Source organism: Cavia porcellus, unplaced genomic scaffold, assembly GCF_034190915.1.
Source record: "Cavia porcellus strain 051 isolate PalLab524CR breed Dunkin Hartley unplaced genomic scaffold, mCavPor4.1 scaffold_6, whole genome shotgun sequence".
Lineage (NCBI taxonomy): Eukaryota > Metazoa > Chordata > Mammalia > Rodentia > Caviidae > Cavia > Cavia porcellus.
In genome coordinates this window covers 90,632,456-90,651,038 of record NW_026947489.1, presented here as the reverse complement: position 1 = coordinate 90,651,038, position 18,583 = coordinate 90,632,456, and the positions used below count along the sequence as shown (strand labels likewise).

Sequence of the window (18,583 nt, the reverse complement as noted above, 5' to 3'; positions counted from 1 at the left end):
AAAAGACAGACTGCGTCTTGTTAAAAGACCAGCAGGTGATAAATTTCTCCAGACAAAACTCAGCTTCCAAATCAGGGTTCAAGAGAGCGATTCGCATCTTCTGAGCTTCCGGATTCTGGTCCCTGTGACCTGCTCGGTGACCTCTGCTGCCGACTCCCCTGTCTACACTTGCACTTGGGGAGTCCGGATGCCCTTGGAGGTGACTGGCAGGTGTGATGTCCCTGCGCTGTGTCGGGGACAGGCTGCTGCTGTGGGAAGAATCAAAGCCGTGAATCTTCATGCTCCATCTTTAGGAAATCCAAATCCCCTGCTCCTGGAGATTTCCACATCAGCTCTTTATAGGAAGTCAGGCAGGGGCCGGGCGTTTAGCTCAGCGGCATAAGCGCCTGCCTGGCAAGCACGAGGTTGTGAGTTGGATCCCCAGCACCAAAAAAAAAAAAAAAGAAAGAAAGAAAGAAAGAAGAGGCTGAGGCAGGAGGATCACCATGAGTTCGAGACCAGTTTAGGTTACTTAGTGAGTCCAAGGCCAGCCTGAACTATATAACAAGATCCTGTCTCAAAATAATGTAATAATAATAATAATCGGATGAACGCAATCACACCCTTATTCTGCTGCTTTTCTTTCTCTGAAATCTCACCCCTGTACTAGTCATGAGGAAGACAGACGGCTGTACAGCCCCGCCCCCCCATGGCGAGTGCAGGTAAACATGTGTCCAGAAAGCCCATGATAAATGAGTCAATTTGTTTATCCAAAGGATATTCATTAAGGATGTTCAAGGGCATTCACAGTAGGTCTCTCCATGCTAGGGAAAAACAGAAACAACTCCAAAGTCCACTACCAGAAGATGGGTAAACAACTGTGGTACGCCCATATAGCAGAGTAGTACACAGCAATGAAAAACAATTCCCTGCTAACTTCCACGACCTGTGTGAAACTCATAGACATTTTGTTAAGTGAAAGCAACCAGACTCCAGGGCTGGGGATTTAGCTCAGCAGCATAAGCGCCTACCTTGCAAGTACGTGGTTGTGAGTTCAATCCCCAGTACTAAAAAAAAGAAAAAAAAAAAACCAGACTCCCGAAGAGTGTGCCCTGGGTAACTCTATCTACTTGCTGTTTAAAGGCAGGCAAGATAAGTTAATGTCCGTAAAAATCAAAATCACCATTACCCCCCGGAAAAGGGGAGAGGCATAGTTAGGGTGAAGGGAATATTCAGCATCTTGTTTAGAATTGTGGTTACGTGGTGTAAATATTCATCAAGCCAGCATTTAAAATTAATACGCAGCTAAGTCTGGTGGTGCACACTTGTCACCCCAGCACTCAGGAGGCTGAGGCAGGAAGATCACTGCAAATTCAAGGCCCAGCTGGGCTACAAAATGAATTCAAGGCCAACCAGAACTTTATTTATTTTTTATTTTTTTGTGGTACTGAGGACTGAACTCACAATCTCACGCCTGCCAGGCAGGAGCTTATGCTACTGAGCTAAATCCCCAGGCCCAGATGCAGCTGTGGAGGAGGGATATAGCTCAGTGGCATAGCACTTGCCTGGAAGCCCTGAAGTCCTGAGTTCAATGCTTATTACAAAAAAAAAAAAATTGCAGCTGGACATGTGGGTGCACATCTGTAATCCCAGCGCTCAGGGAGGCTGAGGCAGGAGGATTGCTGGGAGTTCCAGGCCAGCTTAGGCTACATAGTGAGTTCAAGGTCAGCCTGAACTACACAGTAAGACTTTCTCAAAAAACAAAAAATTAAAATTAAAAAACACAGCCAGGAATTTAGCTCAGCAACATAAGTGCCCGCCTGGAAAGCATAAGGTCCTGAGTTCAATAACCGGTACAAAAAAAAAAAAAAAAAGAAAGGAAAAAAAAACCAATATGCATTACTGAATATATGTTAAACCTCAGAAAAAGGAGGAAACACTCTTGTTTTTTAATAAAATAGCACAAAGCAGAGAGTACACATCTGTAAACCCAGCTCCTCTGCTGAGGTGAGAGACCAGCCTGGGCAAGACAGTCAAACCATGTCTGCAAACCAAAACAAAACAGAAAAATGCTTATGGTATATTTTTTTCCACTGGAAAGATTTCTCTGATGTCTTTCTTCATACAATATCAAAACCCCAACTTTGTCCTAATTTTCGATGAAAAGGAATGAGATGATAACTTAAAAACAACAAAAAAAGTTGGGGCTGGGGATTTAGCTCAGCGGCACAAGCGCCTGCCTTGCAAGTGTGTGGTCGTGAGTTCAATCCCTGGTACCGATAAAAACTAAAAAGACAAAAAAAGAGTTTTAAATAAAACTGGGTGTGGTAGCACATCCCTGTAATCCTAGCTGCTGGGGAGGCTGAGGCAGGAGGATCACAAATTTGAGCCCCGTCAGGCAATTTAGTGAGACCTGGTCCAAAAATGAAAAGGACTTGGGTCTCTACGGGAGAGTCCTTCCTCAGCACGGGTGAGGCCCACATCCAGTCTGCAGTTCCATGAGACAAAAAGTTCCCAGTAAACAGACTCTGAGTGGTTTTAGCAGTCTCCCATCTGAAGCATAAAATCAGAATTTTTCCCTCCATTTTCTCAGCATTTCCAGGAAAGACCCCAGTAGAGGCCACTGCACCCCTCCTACTCCTTGGTCTCCTCCTTGTCACCGGGACAACAGCTGTCCCTGCCCCAGACCTCCAATTCCTGCCTGACATTTTTTTCAAGTGAAAAGAGACTGAAAAACAAAAACCAAAAATAAACCGACTGCATTTCTGACAAACTGGCAATTTGTAGATTACACACCCAGCAGCCCACCTTTGTTTTGCGTGACAATCTGAGGCCAGCGAGCTCTGTCCCTCTGCCTTTAGCTCTCTGTGTCACCCTCTTCTGCCCCCTCTCCTTGGGTTCCTTTCCGGCGGCCAGGAATTCTAAGTCCTAGGAGCTCAACTGCCACAGAAAAGAGGTGGGGAAGAAGGGCCAAACTCTGTCCCTTCACTGTCAAATATTTACTTTCGGTAAATATTTTGGTCTCCACAACCAAAGATTGAAACCCCAGCCAGGGGTAAACTGCTCTGTCTGATGGGTCTCCTTCCTCTACTGAGTTCCTGCTTTGCCCCTCTGTGGACACAGACCCTGGCTTTGGGGCCAGGAAGAGCCTTAAACCCGGAGAGACAAACGCACCAGTCTTAGAAGTTCAGCGGAATGAATTTTTACACACACATCAAAGTTAGTACTTTGGTCAAAACACGGGACATTTCAAATACCTAAGCTTTCTTTTTTGTTATTGTTCTTCTCTCCCCGTAAATACTGAGAAGAGGAATTTTTAATCTAGTAATTTTTAAGTGTTCCAGAGGGACTGTTCTCATCTGCCTGCCAAACATACAGGACATAACGATTTCCTTCTTACGGACCATTTTTTAAAGTAACCATGGAAACCATCTAAGTGACCAATAATTAAATGATGGATTGGAGCCCGAGCATTCATGAAAACCCTGCTTCTGACAAATCTCTTAGGCCACTGGAAAATGTTCAAAGTCCAGCATTCCAAGATACCAAAAAATAAGTGAAGCTCATGCAGAATTTCAATTTTGAAATTACACACATGCATAAGGTTAAAGAACTGACTAAAATATAACAAAAGGTTAGCTTCGGTAAACTCTCAGGGCAGCGCTGAGGTTTTATTTCCTTCTTTGTGGGTTTTTAATACTTTTGAAATTCCTGACCATGAGAATGTACTACGTTTGCAATCATGCAAAGAAATGTTTTCTTTATAAATTCTGGGAAAACACAAACGACCAACATTAGTGAAATCCTTTCTAAATGTCTAACAACTCCGTATTAGTTTTTGTTTGTTTGTGTTTTGTATGGGGATCAAACTCACAACCTCCCACTTGCCAGGCAGGCGCCTGTGCTGCTGAGCTAAATCCTAGCACCCAACAACCCCACATCAAGCCACTTAGAAGACTAAGATAATTTAGGAGGCCACTAATGACCTCCATAAATGAGTAGCAAAAATTCGCTAAGGACAGCGGTTTCAAGCTGTGAAACGCAGGCAGTGAAAACAAAGGAAAAAATTCTTAAAACCTTTATGGAAAGGTTTCAAAGCATGTGTACGTTTGAGGCTGTATATATATACATTTCCCCACCACCACTCTGGGTAGCTGTTCTTTTGATTCGAATTTCCTTTTTTACATTGAGCTTTTGTTTTCCTAAGGGGCGAGAATGTTGGGAAATTTTATTTTAATGTTCGTAGCCTGAAGCTTTGGGGAAGCAGTGTAGACGTGCCCTCGGCTACCCTGAATCAGATCCCGAAGAAACCGTTGAGTCTAAACTGCAAAATTCTTAACTCGCAGAAGCCAAATAAAACTACCCAGGAGCCAAGACAGGGCTGGGACCAAGAGACCTTTCTTTGCATTTATTTAAAAACAAATAAAAAGTGTAGTTTCCGTGTCGAATTCGCTCTCCTCTGCAGAACTGGGGAGAGGGATGGGGCAGTGTGACCCTCAAACAGTAAGCTGACCCTGCAAAGTCCTCGCGGCTTCCCTGCGAGCCCTGCGACGTCCCCAGAGCCCAACCCTCCCGGTCCACAGGGGCTGGGGCCAGACGCGGACCGGCCAGTGAACTTGACCAGGCGCTCAGGCCTCTCCCCCAATGGTCAGGAAAAGGGGGCGCCTTTGCAAGAATTCCTTCCAAGGCCGGGGAGCCCGCGATCTAAATCGGGGAGGGGGAGAAGGAGACCACCGAGGCTTTGGATCCAAACGGTCCCAGCGGAACCTGGAGACGGGAGGACCTGCCAGGCCGCTGGGGTCAGCCCCGCTCCTCTCCGGCCCCAAACGAGAAGCCGGAGCTTTGCGTTGGCTGCTCGCCGGAATGTGGCGTCTCCTCGGCTGGTCGCTGAGCTTGGGGGACCTGGAAGGGGCCTGCGCCACCTAAGAACCCCAGGGAGCCCCGCGCCTCCCGCCCGCCCAGCGCGCCTCATTTCCCTTCGATCAGAAGGACGGGGGGGGGGGCCTCTCCTGCTCCACGATCGCGAATTATGAAAACAAAATTAAAACCATGCAAGACAAAACCAGACAACAAGGAGTACGTTCTCCGCGCGCTGCGCCCCCCCCCCACCCGGCCCCTGCGCGCTGCCGCCGCGGGCGAAGGTGCGCGATTCCCGGTGCGGCGGCGGCCCAGGCCTCGCCCCCTCTCGCGGGGCCCCGGGGACGCCCCGCCGGCCACAGTCACGTTTGCGGATGCAGCCCAGAGCCCCAGGCCCTGCCCAGCTCCGGAGGCAGCCGGCGCCCCAGAAGCGTGCAGCTGCGCAGGGGCTGCCCGCGCCCCAGCCGGTGGGGGACTTGGTCACCCCCTTGCTGAGCCCGAGAACCGCCAGCTTTGGCCGGTGTGCTTTGTTATATATATACATAAATTTTTTTAAAGCAGGACTACAGCAAGGAATTTAATGCCTGTGTAACGGGTAAACGGAACTGGGACAGAAAGCGAAACTTTTCTCTAGGCAGAACTTGGGTGTCACCATGCACCAACTCGCCGCGTGGCCTACATCGACTTTTAATTTTTTGCTAATTTTTGGCAATGGTGAGGATCGAATCCTAACTCAGGGCCTCCAAAATATTAGGCAAGCGGTCTACCACTGAGCTACACCCCCAACTCCAACAACGGGGAACTAGACGCGGAGCCGGAAGGGACAGATCAGAAGCCCGTGGACGCAGCCAGGCAGGCTTGGGTGGAGAGGCCCGGCCCCCGGGCTCCCGGCTCCTCCGCAGCCCTCTCCGCCCCCTTCCCCGCGTCCCTCCCGGAGGGGCCAAGGAATGTTTACATCCTGACTCAAGTTCAATGACAAAACCGTGCACGGAAGGGGAGGGCGGCGAGCTCCAACCAGCACACATAGGCGGGCGGCGCTGGTGACCGGCTGGGCCCAGCCCCAGCTGGGGAGCTGAGGGCCCCCGGGATGGGTGTGGAGCCCTCCGTCCGAAAGCTGCACCCCTTGCCTGTGCCTTGCCCACGCTGGCCTGGTGGAGGCAACGAGATCTGAGTCCGATCGCACCAAGGATATCTGATGGGGCCCAGAAGCCGTGAGAAGTCCGGCCTGTTACCCACTAGCCGAGCCAGGAGGCAAACGATTCCCTCCCCAGACCTGAGCTTCCCGGCCTCCTCCCCATCTTCCCTCTGCTCCCGGATTTGATATTCTGAGATCTTTCCGGGTGTTTCGCCAACGTCCCGGACCCCAGCCTGTGTGACTTTTTCTGGCTCCTGTTCCCTGTTTATCCCGATGGTAACCGTTCGCAAAGGCATCGCCTCGCCTGGCCAGAACACACACAGGTCGGGACTCAGACCAAAGACCTGGCAGCAGTGAACCCAGGCAAGCTGCATCCCGGCAGTCCCCTGTCTCTTCTCCTGGGCTCAGCCCGCACTTGAAAAATGAGCAACTGATGGAACCGTCTCCTTGTGTGTGCTCTAGAATAATCTGTCCAGTGTTCGAGCCCCAAGACGGGGCTGAGTCTAAGACATGGGAGCTTAGCTAGCCAGACCCAGGTGGAAGCAGGTGTTTGTCAAAGTCAGGGAGGTACCCAGTGAAGAGCAGGGAGCAGGGTAAACTGGGCTTCCCAGTCTACTGGCTGCTGGAGATGGGGGACAGAGATTAAGCTGTCCTTTGTGACCCAGGGTTTGCCACTGTGATACCCACCAAGTAACTTGCCCTCTTGGCCTTAATTTCTGTGGGCAGCAACTCTGAGGGCTAGTGGGAGGGGAGAGGCTGGCTGGGTGCGGGGAGTTGGGTCCTGGCTGCGGTGGTGGCCAAGGAGAGGGACACGTGGCCCCACAATGCCACTGTGCTGGCCCAGGGCCCCTGCCATGCTTGTGCCATGGTGGATGGATATCTCTTCCGATTCTCTTCAGATCCCCAAGTCCTCCAGGACTGGGGGACACGGAGGTGAGACCAAGAAGATAAGGGGGCAGATTGTTTTTAAGAAGCCAGAATATTTTCCTTCTGGAAGTCAGTAAACCATTGTCCTCACGGTTAACTCACCCAGTTTTTTCAAAAGATATGTTTTTTTAAGTGTTACAGTTTTAAATAAAAATAACATTAGCAATATTTTTGTACAGAGACTGCATCCAGTTGAAGACAAAAAGTTACATGGGGGGTGGCTTATTGGTCACCTCGGCTGCCTGTCCCTTGCCAACACCACGCCTGTCCCGCATGCTTCGAAGTCTTTTCTTTGTTCCTATACGCCCGGGATTGACACTTGCCAGCAACCAAGAGGAGGTGCCCAGCCAGGTGGAGACCTTGAATTCCCCGAGTTCTTGGGAGACCCCCTTCCGGAGGCTCCTGAGGCTCCCCCAGACAGCACTTGAGACCCTCCTGGCGCGGGGTCAGCTAGTTTACCTCATCAGAGAGCAACGCACGCCTGCAGGCAGTAAACCGGCCGGTGCCTGGTTGGAGCAGTGGGCCAGCTCAATGCAAAAGCCGAGACCAGAATCCAGCTGGCGCCTAGGCCCAGGAGCCGCAGGCATCCGGCAACCGGGCCCGGCGAGGATGCAGCACAGCGCGGCGCGGGGTCCGGAGCGGGCTCGGCGCGCCTGCTGCTCCGGTGTTTCCGAGCGCAGTCCGAGGCCTCCCCGCCGTCCTGCAGCGGGTCTCCCGGTGGCTCCGGCCCTTCCCCGCCGCTGGGCCTCCTCGGTCCTTCCCGAGGCCGGAGAAGTCCCCTCGCCCCGTCACCTTTCTCCACCTTCCCCGTAAAGCCTGGGCCGAGTGGGGGCGGGGTGGTGGAGACCACCCGCCGGGTCTCCAAGTTCACCGGCGAAGCGCTGCCCCTCCCCCGGCCCGGGGCGCCGGCGCTCTGGGCCTTCCCTCCCCACCCTTCTCCGGACGGTTGCATTCTTGTGCAGCCCTCTGTCACCTTCCCATTTGGGGAGCAATCCAGGGGCGGGGAGGGGGTCCCGACGCATTCTTCCTTCCGTCCCCTCCTCCCGCCCCCGTGTCCCCCACCTCTGCACGGAGCGCGCTGGGGATCGGTCCCCATTGGATGTTTCAAAACTGCCTCCAGGCGCGCCGAGGGAGGGGCCAGGCATCGGCCGGGGACCCCAGGACCCCAGCGGCTCTGGCGCTTTCCGATGGGTGAGAATAGATACAAACATTGGCCCCTTCTACAGGCGGTCGCCTCCGCGCTTTAGGACACGCCGAAGACGGTAACCTGTTCGTCTCTTTTCCTTCGTTGGCGAAGGGAGCGCGGGGGTCTCTTTGAGACAGTGCGGGGTGGGGCGGGAGGTAAGGTGTCTTCCCAGAAGGGACCCTAATTAAAGTGCAGCACTTCCGACCTTGAGTAACAATTTTGTGCAGGGGAGCGTGGAGCTGGAAGCGGGGAGGGGCCTTTGCACGGGGTGGGGACGGGGAGCCGGCGGGAGCCGTGAGATTGGGGAGCCTGAGGAGGGCACTGGTGGACAGGGGGCGGGGCCGATTCTTGATCTACTGAGGCCAAGCTGGGTCCGGGGCGGCCGAAAGCCTTTGCAGAGGGTGTAAAAGGCCGAGTCGCTATCTGCATTGCTCCTGCCAGAGTCGGTTCAAAAAGAGCTTCTGGAGGTCGCGTCTATGCGCCTCACCTTGACGCCCTGTTTATTTGGCTTCTGGAGGCCTAATAATATCAGCTTGTTTTAGAGTTAGTTAGACGTGATCGGATCCCGGAGCCCGCGTAGACTCGACCTTCTAACCCTGTTTCTTGTGGTTCCCCGGAAGTGGCGGGAAGAGCCCGCTTGGCTCCGGGGGAAGAAGGAGGGGGGATCGCAGAGCAACGTGCTACGCCTTTTCGGGTGCAAAGGCACCACGTGCGCACCCTGCCGGTCCTCGCCACGGAGAATGCCGCCCGCCGGAGCTGCCCGTGGTGAACCGGCTAGGCGGATGTAGTAGCTAAGCGAAGGCACCTCCGCAGCTCCCCTCTTTATTTAAGGAGAACCCCTACAGGCGAGGCCGCGTGGGGAGGCCAATTTTGTTGTCACTTCGCACAACCAGCGATTTCCAGGGCGGCGGCTGGTGGATGGCCCTCACCTGGGGGGATAGGTCTCTGGAAGAGGGTTTCATAAAAGGACTTAATACAGGGCGAAATTAATGTTGGGGGGGCACAAGTTCTGTACAAATAAATCAGGAAAAATGACTAGGGCGGGGAGGAGGCGCGTTATTCCTCCCGTGGGGGGGGGGGATCTCCACCGAGATCGTCCTTGCCCTTCTGGGTCTGTCGGAATCCAGACCCATACGGGAGTCGATAGCTCTGTGGATGCCCCGGCCGAACTCCAGGCGGCTCCGGAAGCCTCCAACCCCGAGGCCCGAGGCCCAGGCGGCCGGAAACCCGCGCGCCGCTCGCTGGAGAATCAGCAGTCCCGCCGGCCTGGCGGGTCCCCAGGAGTGGCTGAGATCTGCCGGGAGGGGGCGCGCGCGTCTTCTTAATCATCCGCGCACATGCTGGCAGCTGAATAAATCCCTAGATCCCCCATCTTTTGTTTGCTTTGAAATGATTATGAGCGAAAAATAGAAACCTCGGCCCAGTTAAGTCCCTGATAGCAGAATGGAGGAGTTAGAGCCCTGGGAGTCAGCGGGCCCCTCAGTCTCCCAGCTTCCACCCGAGCCATCTCTGGCTGTTGAGATGCTAATCCATCTTGTGTCCCGCCGGATGGGACCCAGCCCCTTAAGTCCTCCCCACGCCCCTATGTTGCATCCTTCCCACGCGCCCTATCTTTGCGCTGAAAGCTGCGAGGCCAGGTCCGCTTGCGTTGTCATGCAGTTTAGAGGGACGGAGAAGAACCTGCAGGAGGAAAAGTGTGGCTTCTCTCTCGAAGGACAACGTGGAAGGCGGAAAGCAGTGGCCTCTGAGCCGGGCATGGAAGGAAGACTGAAGCACGGAGTCGCAAGGACATTTTCAGTCACGGAATGGCCCCCTCCTCCCCTGCTCCATCCCTGCGGCCCCCCTTCCTTGCCCTCACCCCACACAGCCCCTTTTTCCTAAATAGATTTGAGTCTGAGCTGCTTCCGCCCTTTTTCCCAGGGAGAGAAGCCACGCCTGGATCAAACCCGAACACACTGGACCCCCTTGGCTGCGGTGGCGGCTCCAGGGCTCCCAGGACAGTGCATCTGAGCTGTGACCTCTGCCCACCACCACCTGCTCAGTGCAGACTTCAGGCCTGTGCACCCTAGGATCTCAGGGACCCCACCCTGCCAGGCTGCGGCAAGGCCCAGATCCCACCCAGTATGGGGCCCAGGTACAAGGCAGCAGGGGGAGACGACCAAAGGGCCTTCTCAGGGTGGGGGCTCGGCCAACAGCCAAGCTGCCCCTGGGGTTGGCACAATGGGTCTCAGTCCAGTGGACGCAGAAAGCAGAGGTGGAACCACTCCGTCCTCCACGCACCCAGGTTCAGGGTGTGCGGACTGAGCCGGACACTGGTGAAGAGGGCAAGTCTGAGGCCGCCGCTGAGGCATTGGTCACCGGGGGCTCCTCCACCTGGGGCCTGGGTCTTTAGGCTGATTTTTTTCCTCCCCAAAAGGGCCTGCAGCACCCCAAGAACTAAATACCTCCAGAAGTCACAGAAAGGCAAACAGGAAAGGGAAAAAAGACACCAGTAGTGTCGGAGCCATTTTCTGGTTTTGCCTCCTAGTGGGCTATACAGGCCCTCAGAGACTGGCCTGAGGGCAGGTTAGGCCACTGTGACCTGTAACCTGCTTGTGCCCCGGAGCCCAACCCACAAGGACACAAAAGAGCCATTTCCTGGGCTCCTGGATGCCCAGCGAACCCAACACCCAGCGTGCTTGGGCCAGAACCACTAGCGAAATTGCAATTACGACAATTACAATTACGCGGTGCAGGGAGGTTGTGGGCCAGGGATTTAGCTCAGCAGCCTAAGTGCCTGCCTGGCAAGTGCAAGGTTGAGTTAGATCCCCAGCATCAAAAAATAAAAAAGGAGTTTTGAGAGTTTGGGGATAAAGGAAGGAACATGGATTTACCCCAGCGTTTTCCCAAACTGCCCTGCTCTGGTCGATTTAGGAATGGGGGCTTCTGATTGCTGCGGACCCAGGGCTGGACAGAGTAAGGGGCCACGCACCCCGCTGGCACTGTCCGTCCTGCCCAGCTGTCATTTTAGAAGAATGCTTTGCCCCTTCTCCTGTCCCTGGAAGGGGAAGGGGCGGTGAAAGGGACCTGAAGGAAGCCGCCCTGCAAAGGGGTCTCCTTCCGAGTTTATTCAGCTTAATCCAGGAAAGCAGTGTCTAAAATGCTCTACCGAGCTCTACACAGAAAACAGAAGGCGAATTAGCACGCAGCTGGGCCTGGTTATCGCGATTAACGCCACGGAGCGGATGAAAGATGGACAGACCGATTCTCTGGGAGACTCAGCTCCCGGCCTCTCTCTGCTGGCACCGACAGGGTGCTCAAGTGCTCCTACGACAGCTGGGAGCCAGTGGCCCACCAGGGGTGTCAGCTCTGCAGTCTTTTGCCAGAGCCTGGCTCTGACAAGTTCCTGGTATCCCCAGGACACCCCCACTCTCCTGCCCCCCACCCAGCCAGCCAGGAGACCCCTCAAGGGGTAGCGCTCGTCTTGACCTTGGCCAGAACCTTCTTCTCCTTGACCCGGCGGTTCTGAAACCAGATGGTTATCTGGCGTTCCGAGAGGCTGGTGGCCGCCGAGATCTTGCGCCTCTTGTCCTTGGTGATGAATTTGTTGGCCGCATACTCGCGCTCCAGCTCGCGCAGCTGCCCCTTGCTGTAGGGAATGCGCTTCTTGCGGCCACGGCGGAAGGCACAGCCGTCAGACGGGTGCTGTACGCTGGACTCTGCGTGGCACAGAAACCGAGGAGGGAAAAGGCTCGCTCAGATCCCCAGGAGCAGACCCAGGCCCTCCGCCCCCACCAGCCCCGACGCTACGTCATCCTGCGGGCGCTGCCGAGCGCAGGTGTCCCCCAAGCACAGGGGGCGCTGGCCTCTGGCTGCCTCGCGATCCATCGATCATGATCGCCCAGGGCCGCTCAGCCTCGGCTCCCGCAGCACCCTCTCCCACCACTGCGCTCACACCCGGAGTCTCCACACGCAGGACCGCAGCCATCCACACTCACGCGCATTCTCAGGTTCTCCTGGCTCCTTCTGTGCAGGGGAAATGCGTTTCTGCACACACACATGCTCACGCACGCACACACGCATGAACACACACGCACTCACATGCAGGCACATTTGGCAGCAGGAAACCTACATTTTCTTTTGGAATCTGCAGATGGTCTAAGAGAAGATGAGGGGTCCTGCCTGTATACCTCCAGGCCCACACCCACACCCACCCTCAGGCACGCTTATATTTGTTACTTAGCGCTTGTATACAGCTGGGGCTGGGCAGGGACACCAGCCACGGCCAGGACAGGGCCGGAGCTGTCCGACATATTGAAAGGTTGGCCAGCACCCAGAGCAGACCTGCCGTTGACCCCCTAGGCCCTCAATCCAGGTCCTCTGGTGGCCTGGACCCTTATTCCAGTCCTAATTGGCAACCCAGGAGCACCAGGCTCCCCTCACCAGCCCCAAATCTTCCTCCCCCTCTTCCTCCTCCCGGGCAAGTGCCAGCGTAGCCGCCCTCAGAGCCAAGAGGACCCAAGGTGTGGAGATTACCTGCAAACGCAGCCTTCCAGAAGGGACCCGGTGGGTTCTGATCACCCTGGCAACACATCTGGCTGTTCCAGCCACTGGCCAGGGCCCAGGGCTGGTAACCATCCACTGGCAGCAGGGAGTCGTGGCGAGGCTCCCCAGGGGTGCCCAGGGTTTGCACCACTGACACGTCCAGGTAACTGGCCATGGGCTGGTAGGCTCCCGGGTAGCCTGGGTAGAAGGCAAACTCGGTGGGGCGGCTGGGATACTCCTCCCCAGCCGCAGGAGTGTCCGAGGGGTAGGCAGCCAGGGTGCCCGCCTGGGCACAGGGCTTCAGCGAGCTCCGCGATACCCGGCAGGAGTAGTACCCGCCTCCAAAGTAGCCATAAGGCACGGGAGCTGGGGACGCCCCCTGGGGCACCCCGGGACAAGGATGGCACTGCTTGGGTGGCTCCCCAGAGCCTGGCAGATCCAGAGGGGCATAGTTGACAGCGGGCATCAACGTAGGCGCCGCGGCGGCCGGGTGGCTGGCCAGCGGGGAGTGGGCTAACAGATTGCGCGCCCCTCCGGCTCCCAGCAAGCCTTCCATTTCCTTGGTGCCATCCAGGGTGGCATAATTGCCGGGCTCCATGAGGCCGAGGGTCGGCTCATGGGGCGCAGGGGGTGGAGGATCAAGGGGGCAGCCAGCTCGCTGTCCCCACCCAGGCCCGGGGAATCCAAAGCGTTTTAAATCGAGCCCAGCTAGCAGGGCGCCTGCATTTGCCTGGCCGGGCCGCCCGACGCAGGTCACGCAGGGCCCGGCCACGCGCGCTGATTGGCTGCGGCGGGGACAGCGGCTCATAAAACCCGGCTGCACCGCGGAGGGAGGCAGCGGCGAGGAGCCCGCCCCACCCCCGGGGCCTCCACTGCCTCTCTCTCCCTGGCGCTCTCTCCTGCCTTTGGCAGGTTTAACGAGAGAATAAAAAGCGCTCTCAGTAAAGTGTCCATCTCCTGGGGGGAGAACCCGGGAATGCGCCCCAGGAAGAAGTCGCTAGCGAATGGGGTGCCGGCATTACGGGGAGTCTTAGGCTTTGGGACCTAGGGAGTAGCAAGCGCCCCAGCTCCTTCCAGATGCCCCTGCTGACCCCCTGGCGCTGTACTGAGCACCTCTGGCGCCAGAGTGCCTGGGACACCCCTTCCCCAGGGAACTTGGCCACAGTCTTAAAGGATAGGAAGCCCCAATCCGGGGTGAGGCGGGAGTGAGGAAGGCAGGGGAACCCCACCCCACCCCACCTCACCCCCAGGAAAAAGTGCCATGCGGAGTCCGGGATGCGCAACGTCCGGGTCCTAAGGGGAAATGGAGCTTCTGCAAGTGGCCCCGGAAGGGGGGGTCTGGGTTTCCGTTTAAGGGTGGAGAGCAAGACACAGCAGGAGCCGAGAGGGAGGAAAATAGGGACCTAGGGGGCGGGGGGGGGGAGCGGAGCACAAGTTGGGCGGAAGCTGGAGGGAGGAGAGGGGACAGAATCTTATAACCTGCGGAGTGCCCGTCGGGAAGGAGTGTGAGGAAGCTGGGCCTGGCTAACTGACCTTGAGGCTGTGGGGTGCTGCCCCCACAACTGCAGGGCTCTAGGCTGGGGAAACCCCAGCCTCTCCACCCTTGCCCTTCTGCAGACCAGGAGCCCAGGACATTGTCCCAGCTGCCCGCGCCCAAGCCAGGAGCCCTGAAAACCCAAGACCCCATCTCTCTCCTCCAGACTCTAAGTCACCTTTGCAGGCGGGAGGCGTGGGGGGGCAGGGGAGAGGAGCCCCAACATTCCAGGATCGCGGGAGACCTCCCCAGGGGGCCTACTGTGCTGGACACTTCCCCAGACGCCGCTTATTCCCCATCCTCTTTGGAGACACTGTTGCCTCACTGCCCCTCCCAAAGCAAGGCTTCCGTGCTCCTCCGGAGCCCTCAGTTTTTCTGGGTAGAGAGGCGGGAAAGTTTCCGTTCTTGGAACAGACCACCCTGAGCTCCGGATGGGCTCGGCCATTTGGCTATGTCCCGAACACCACCCTGAAGCCATGGGGGAAGAGAGTCCCTGCGTCGCAGGGCTGGCATCTGCTGCGCACCTCGCTCTTGGTGAGCACAGCTAATAAACAGCATGGAAGGAACTCGGTGCAGGGGCTCATGCTTGAAATCCCAGGTATTCCAGGCGGCTGAGGCAGGAGAATTATCAAGTTCATCCCAGCATGGGTAACTCAGTGGTAGCGCACTTACCTAGCGTGTGAAGCTCTGGGCTCCATCCCAGCCTAAAATGAAAGGAGGGAAGGGGGAAAGAAGAAAGAGGTTCACTGTTTTTTATCTGGTAAGTGCTGGATTCCTAGGACACCACCTCACTTTTAACTTGAGCTCAGCAAACACATACATAAGTATACAGATGCGTGTTGCAGTGGGATTTCTGTGAGCAAGTTATTCACAGCTGTACAGTTCAGGCATGGAGACAGCCCTAAATTTTAAAAAATAATCACAATCACACGCTAAAAACACATTCCTGGGCATAAACCCAAAAGACATGAAAATTTATGTCCACCAGCAGGGGTGTTCCAGTGCTTGCACTGGCGACACACACCCTAAAACTGGACGGATGTGGAGGTTTGCCTGGTCCCTGCTTAAGAATGAGAAGCAAATGTGTGAAGTTTTTCACAGTAAAGGGGGGGGGGATTCAGTCCTGGGGACTGGAAAAAGAAAGAAAGGAAGAAAGGAGAGGAGGAAAAGAGGGAGGAGTAGCAGCAAGTGCTAGAAATTTCTATAATATTCGTGACAGTGCTGTCTACAAGGTCTTAACGGGAAAAAATGGCATCCACAGGAGGACGGGCGAGAAATCCAGCTGTCGGGACGCCCCAGGGGTTGCTTGGGCAGCGCCTGCCTGAGTGAAAGAGGCTCTGGGCTTGATTCTCAGTAACCAAAAAAAGAGAAACAAGACAGGCTGTAAACTGTGGAGCACGACCCAGGGACCAAAAAGAGCAAACCTCTGCTGGACACTGCTGGACACAGACACAGGAGGGAAAGAAGCCAGGCCCGGAGGGTGACTTTCCAATGATTCCATTTTGTGAGGTTCAAGAGCCTGAAAGATTAGCACACAGTGATACACCGGATGTGGTGCCCCAGGGCTCAAGTTCAAGTCCTGCCTGCGCTGCGGAGTCCCTTCTCAAAAATCCAAAATCAAGAAAAGAGAAACAAAGGAAAAAGTGGAAATTACCCTCGGGAGAGCTGGGCATGGTGGCACACACCTGTAATCCCGGCTACTCGGGAAGCTGAGGCAGGAGGATCAAAATTTTGAGACCTGCCTGAGTAGGTTATTTATTTATGCATTTATTTATTTTAGGCAGGGTCTCACTATAGCCCAAGCTGGCCTGGAACTCATGGTGATGCTCCTGCCTCAGCCTCATGGGCAATTTAAAGAGACATCCTCTCTCCAAAAAAAGAAAAAGGAGGAGGAAGAGGAGAAAAAGAGGAGAAAGAAGAGGAAAAAGGAGAAGGAGGACTGGGTGGGGATGTTGGCTCAGTGGTAGAGCTTCTGTGAGCACCATCCTGAGAAGGGGGGGGGGGAGAGAAATGAAAACCAAGAAGGGGAGAAAGCAAGGACACCTCAAGCTGCAGTCTCGGGATTTTTGCTCTCCTCTGGACGGGAGTAGTATCTCAATTGTAAAGGTAAATTAATGAAAAACTCAGAAAAATTCACAACAGCAGGGCCAGCGTGCAGCTCAGTGGCAGAGCCCTTGCCTAGCATGCCTGAGGCCCTGGGTTCCAGCCTCAAACCCACAAAATATCATTTTCTAAACATTCAGGGGGGCTGGGGATTTAGCTCAGCAGCGTAAGCACCTGCCTTGCAAGCAGGCAGTCATGAGTTCCATCCCCGGTACTGATAAAAACGAAAAAGACAAAAAAATAAAAAATAAACATTCAGAGCAGCATTGCCTGCAACTTTTTTTTTTTTTTTTTTTTTGAAGATTCAGTGTCAGAAGCCTCACCAGTGGAGACAAGCAGCCCAGGTCACTCTGCGGGGTGGCTGAATACAGAAGGGGTCCATTTAAAACTTCGCCCCCCAGAGAATCTCATCCTGAAGGGCTGGAGGACCCCCTCCCAGATTCCATTTCAATGCTAATGCCAAGTTTGTTTTGTTTTCCTGACTCTACAATTTATTCAGCACCTACTAGATCCCAGGGAGCAGATCTGGAGCCCACATTTACTTAGCACCCCAGCCTGCATCCTTACTTCCTGTCTGTTTGTGTGTGTCCACAGCCCTCGGGGCGGATCGGAGGTCTCAGGTGGCATCAAGGGACCATTTTCCCCCTCAGGAATGCCGTGACAGTGTCTATGAAAGCATTTCATAAATCCAAGACCTGTGGGTCTACGGTCCGGAAAGGACACTTGTCATCGAGAGCACTGGTCACTTTTCCTTGTAGAAGGGTGAGCTTGAGTTTAAGAATACTGAGGCTCTGATCGAGAGTCCCAGTACCCCCTGGAGGGAGAGGCTCCCTGTGTGGAGTTCAGCCCTGAATCCCTGCACAACCCAGGTGTCCCAGGTCCCCCAGCCAGCCGGGCCTGCTCCTCCCCCAGCCCACTGAGTCCTTTGTGTCCCGCTGGGCCCCTCCTGGCAGGGCCACCGGGAGGAGCCCGGCCCCTGCAGCCCCTTTACAGACCCAGCCAAGGCGCTGGAAGCCTCAGCCCGCTCCTTTACATACGCGCCAGACACTCGGCAGCTCAAGGCCAAGTTGAAAGTTAAGAGCGTGTTTACCTCCGGGCGCCCGTGCAGCCGGCCGCACTCCGCCGCTGACCTTTACAGCCTGGCTTTGAGCGTGGCCGCCGCGCCCCAGGGGTTCCGGCCGTGGAGACTTGGCACCTCGGTGTCACCTCCGGGCCCACCGGCCAGGGGGAGGTGGAGGGGAGTCGCCTACCCAGCCCACTGGGGGACTTTTGCTAACTTGGGGTTTTACTGGTTTTGCGGTTGTTCTTGCTTTTGCTAAGTGAGGGCCTGCGGCCTGGGGCTGAGGGTTTATTCTTTGCAGCGGGGTCGTCTCCTTCCCAAAAGTCGTGAAGAGCTGGGGCCGCTGTCCCTGCCCCGGTGGCCTGGCTGCTCCAGGCTCCTGGTCGGCCTGAGCGGCGCGGCTTCTTTCTCCCTTCCTCCGTCCTCCGCGCGGTGTCTGTCTCTGTCTGTCTCTCTGTCTCTCTCTGTGTCCCCCCCCCCCATCTCCATTTTAGCCTCCTGGCTCTTTCTTTTCCCTTTTATATTTGTGTTTCATTTCCCCCTGGATTTCAGTCACCCTGTTTTGGTCTGCCCCTTCTGGGTCTCTTCCTTTTATCTCCTCTGTCTGTCTGTCGCTGACTTTCTGGCCTCTCCTGTTAAAAGGTTTTCCTCGTCGCCATTTTTCCTTTGCTTCCCCCCTCACCCGCTGCATTATTTTTGTCTTCGCTTTTGTGTCCCTTCCCTTCTCCTCTCTCCCTGTCTCTAGCTGCTGCCCCTGTTCCCCCCGACCCACACCTTCCTCCTGGGCCCTGGCGCACTGGCACTGTCGCATTGCTTGTTCTTCCTGTCTGGACGGGTCAGGCTGGCCCTGGGGCAGAGCTCGTGTGGCTAGGGACCTGGGTGACCAGGACTCAGAAAGAAGTCAGGCTGGACTGTCGGCACCGGCACTGGCACCGGCGGGGAGAATCCTTCGGGGGATCTGATCGGCCGGGCAGGAGAGCTGGGAAGGTGCAGAGGACAGAGGACCAGGCCCTGGCAGCCCTGGACCCCTCGGGATCCGACCCTCTCAGGATAAATGTAAGTGTCCAGAGCTGTCCAGGCACCTGGAGTCCAACCTGGGAAGCCAGGAGCGGGATCCGGAGCAGATGGATGGGGGAAGTAAGAAGGGAAAAAGAAAGGGCCTGAGACCAAGGGCCGCAGGCAGAGGCCCAGAGCCCTCGGCGCGCTGGTCCTGCAGCCCTGGGAACCGGCTGCCTCTCCTGACTGCCACGTGTGCCAAGTAGGAAGCCAAGCTGGCCG

General features: G+C 55.7%; 2 protein-coding genes across 2 annotated transcripts in view; both read right to left on the bottom strand.

Moving 5' to 3' along the window:
- The window catches only part of LOC100715121 (collagen alpha-1(I) chain), a 56,099-nt gene extending 49,832 nt beyond the window's left edge, over window positions 1-6,267 (bottom strand). Inside the window, exons 1-3 of the mRNA XM_063249766.1 lie at window positions 5,852-6,267; window positions 5,060-5,327; window positions 4,493-4,683 (exon numbers count right to left, since the gene is read on the bottom strand). Of these exons, the coding sequence (XP_063105836.1) occupies window positions 4,493-4,683; window positions 5,060-5,327; window positions 5,852-6,267 (875 nt within the window). The remainder of the gene's footprint in view (window positions 1-4,492; window positions 4,684-5,059; window positions 5,328-5,851) is intronic.
- A 4,899-nt stretch (window positions 6,268-11,166) lies between these two features.
- Hoxb13 (homeobox B13) lies at window positions 11,167-13,442 on the bottom strand. Its single transcript, XM_003466886.2, has 2 exons — window positions 12,600-13,442; window positions 11,167-11,782 (listed from the first exon to the last, which is right to left on the bottom strand). The coding sequence occupies exons 1-2, from the start codon at window positions 13,414-13,416 to the stop codon at window positions 11,529-11,531; spliced, it is 1,071 nt and encodes a 356-aa protein (XP_003466934.2). The 5' UTR covers window positions 13,417-13,442; the 3' UTR covers window positions 11,167-11,528.
- Window positions 13,443-18,583: the final 5,141 nt, after the last annotated feature.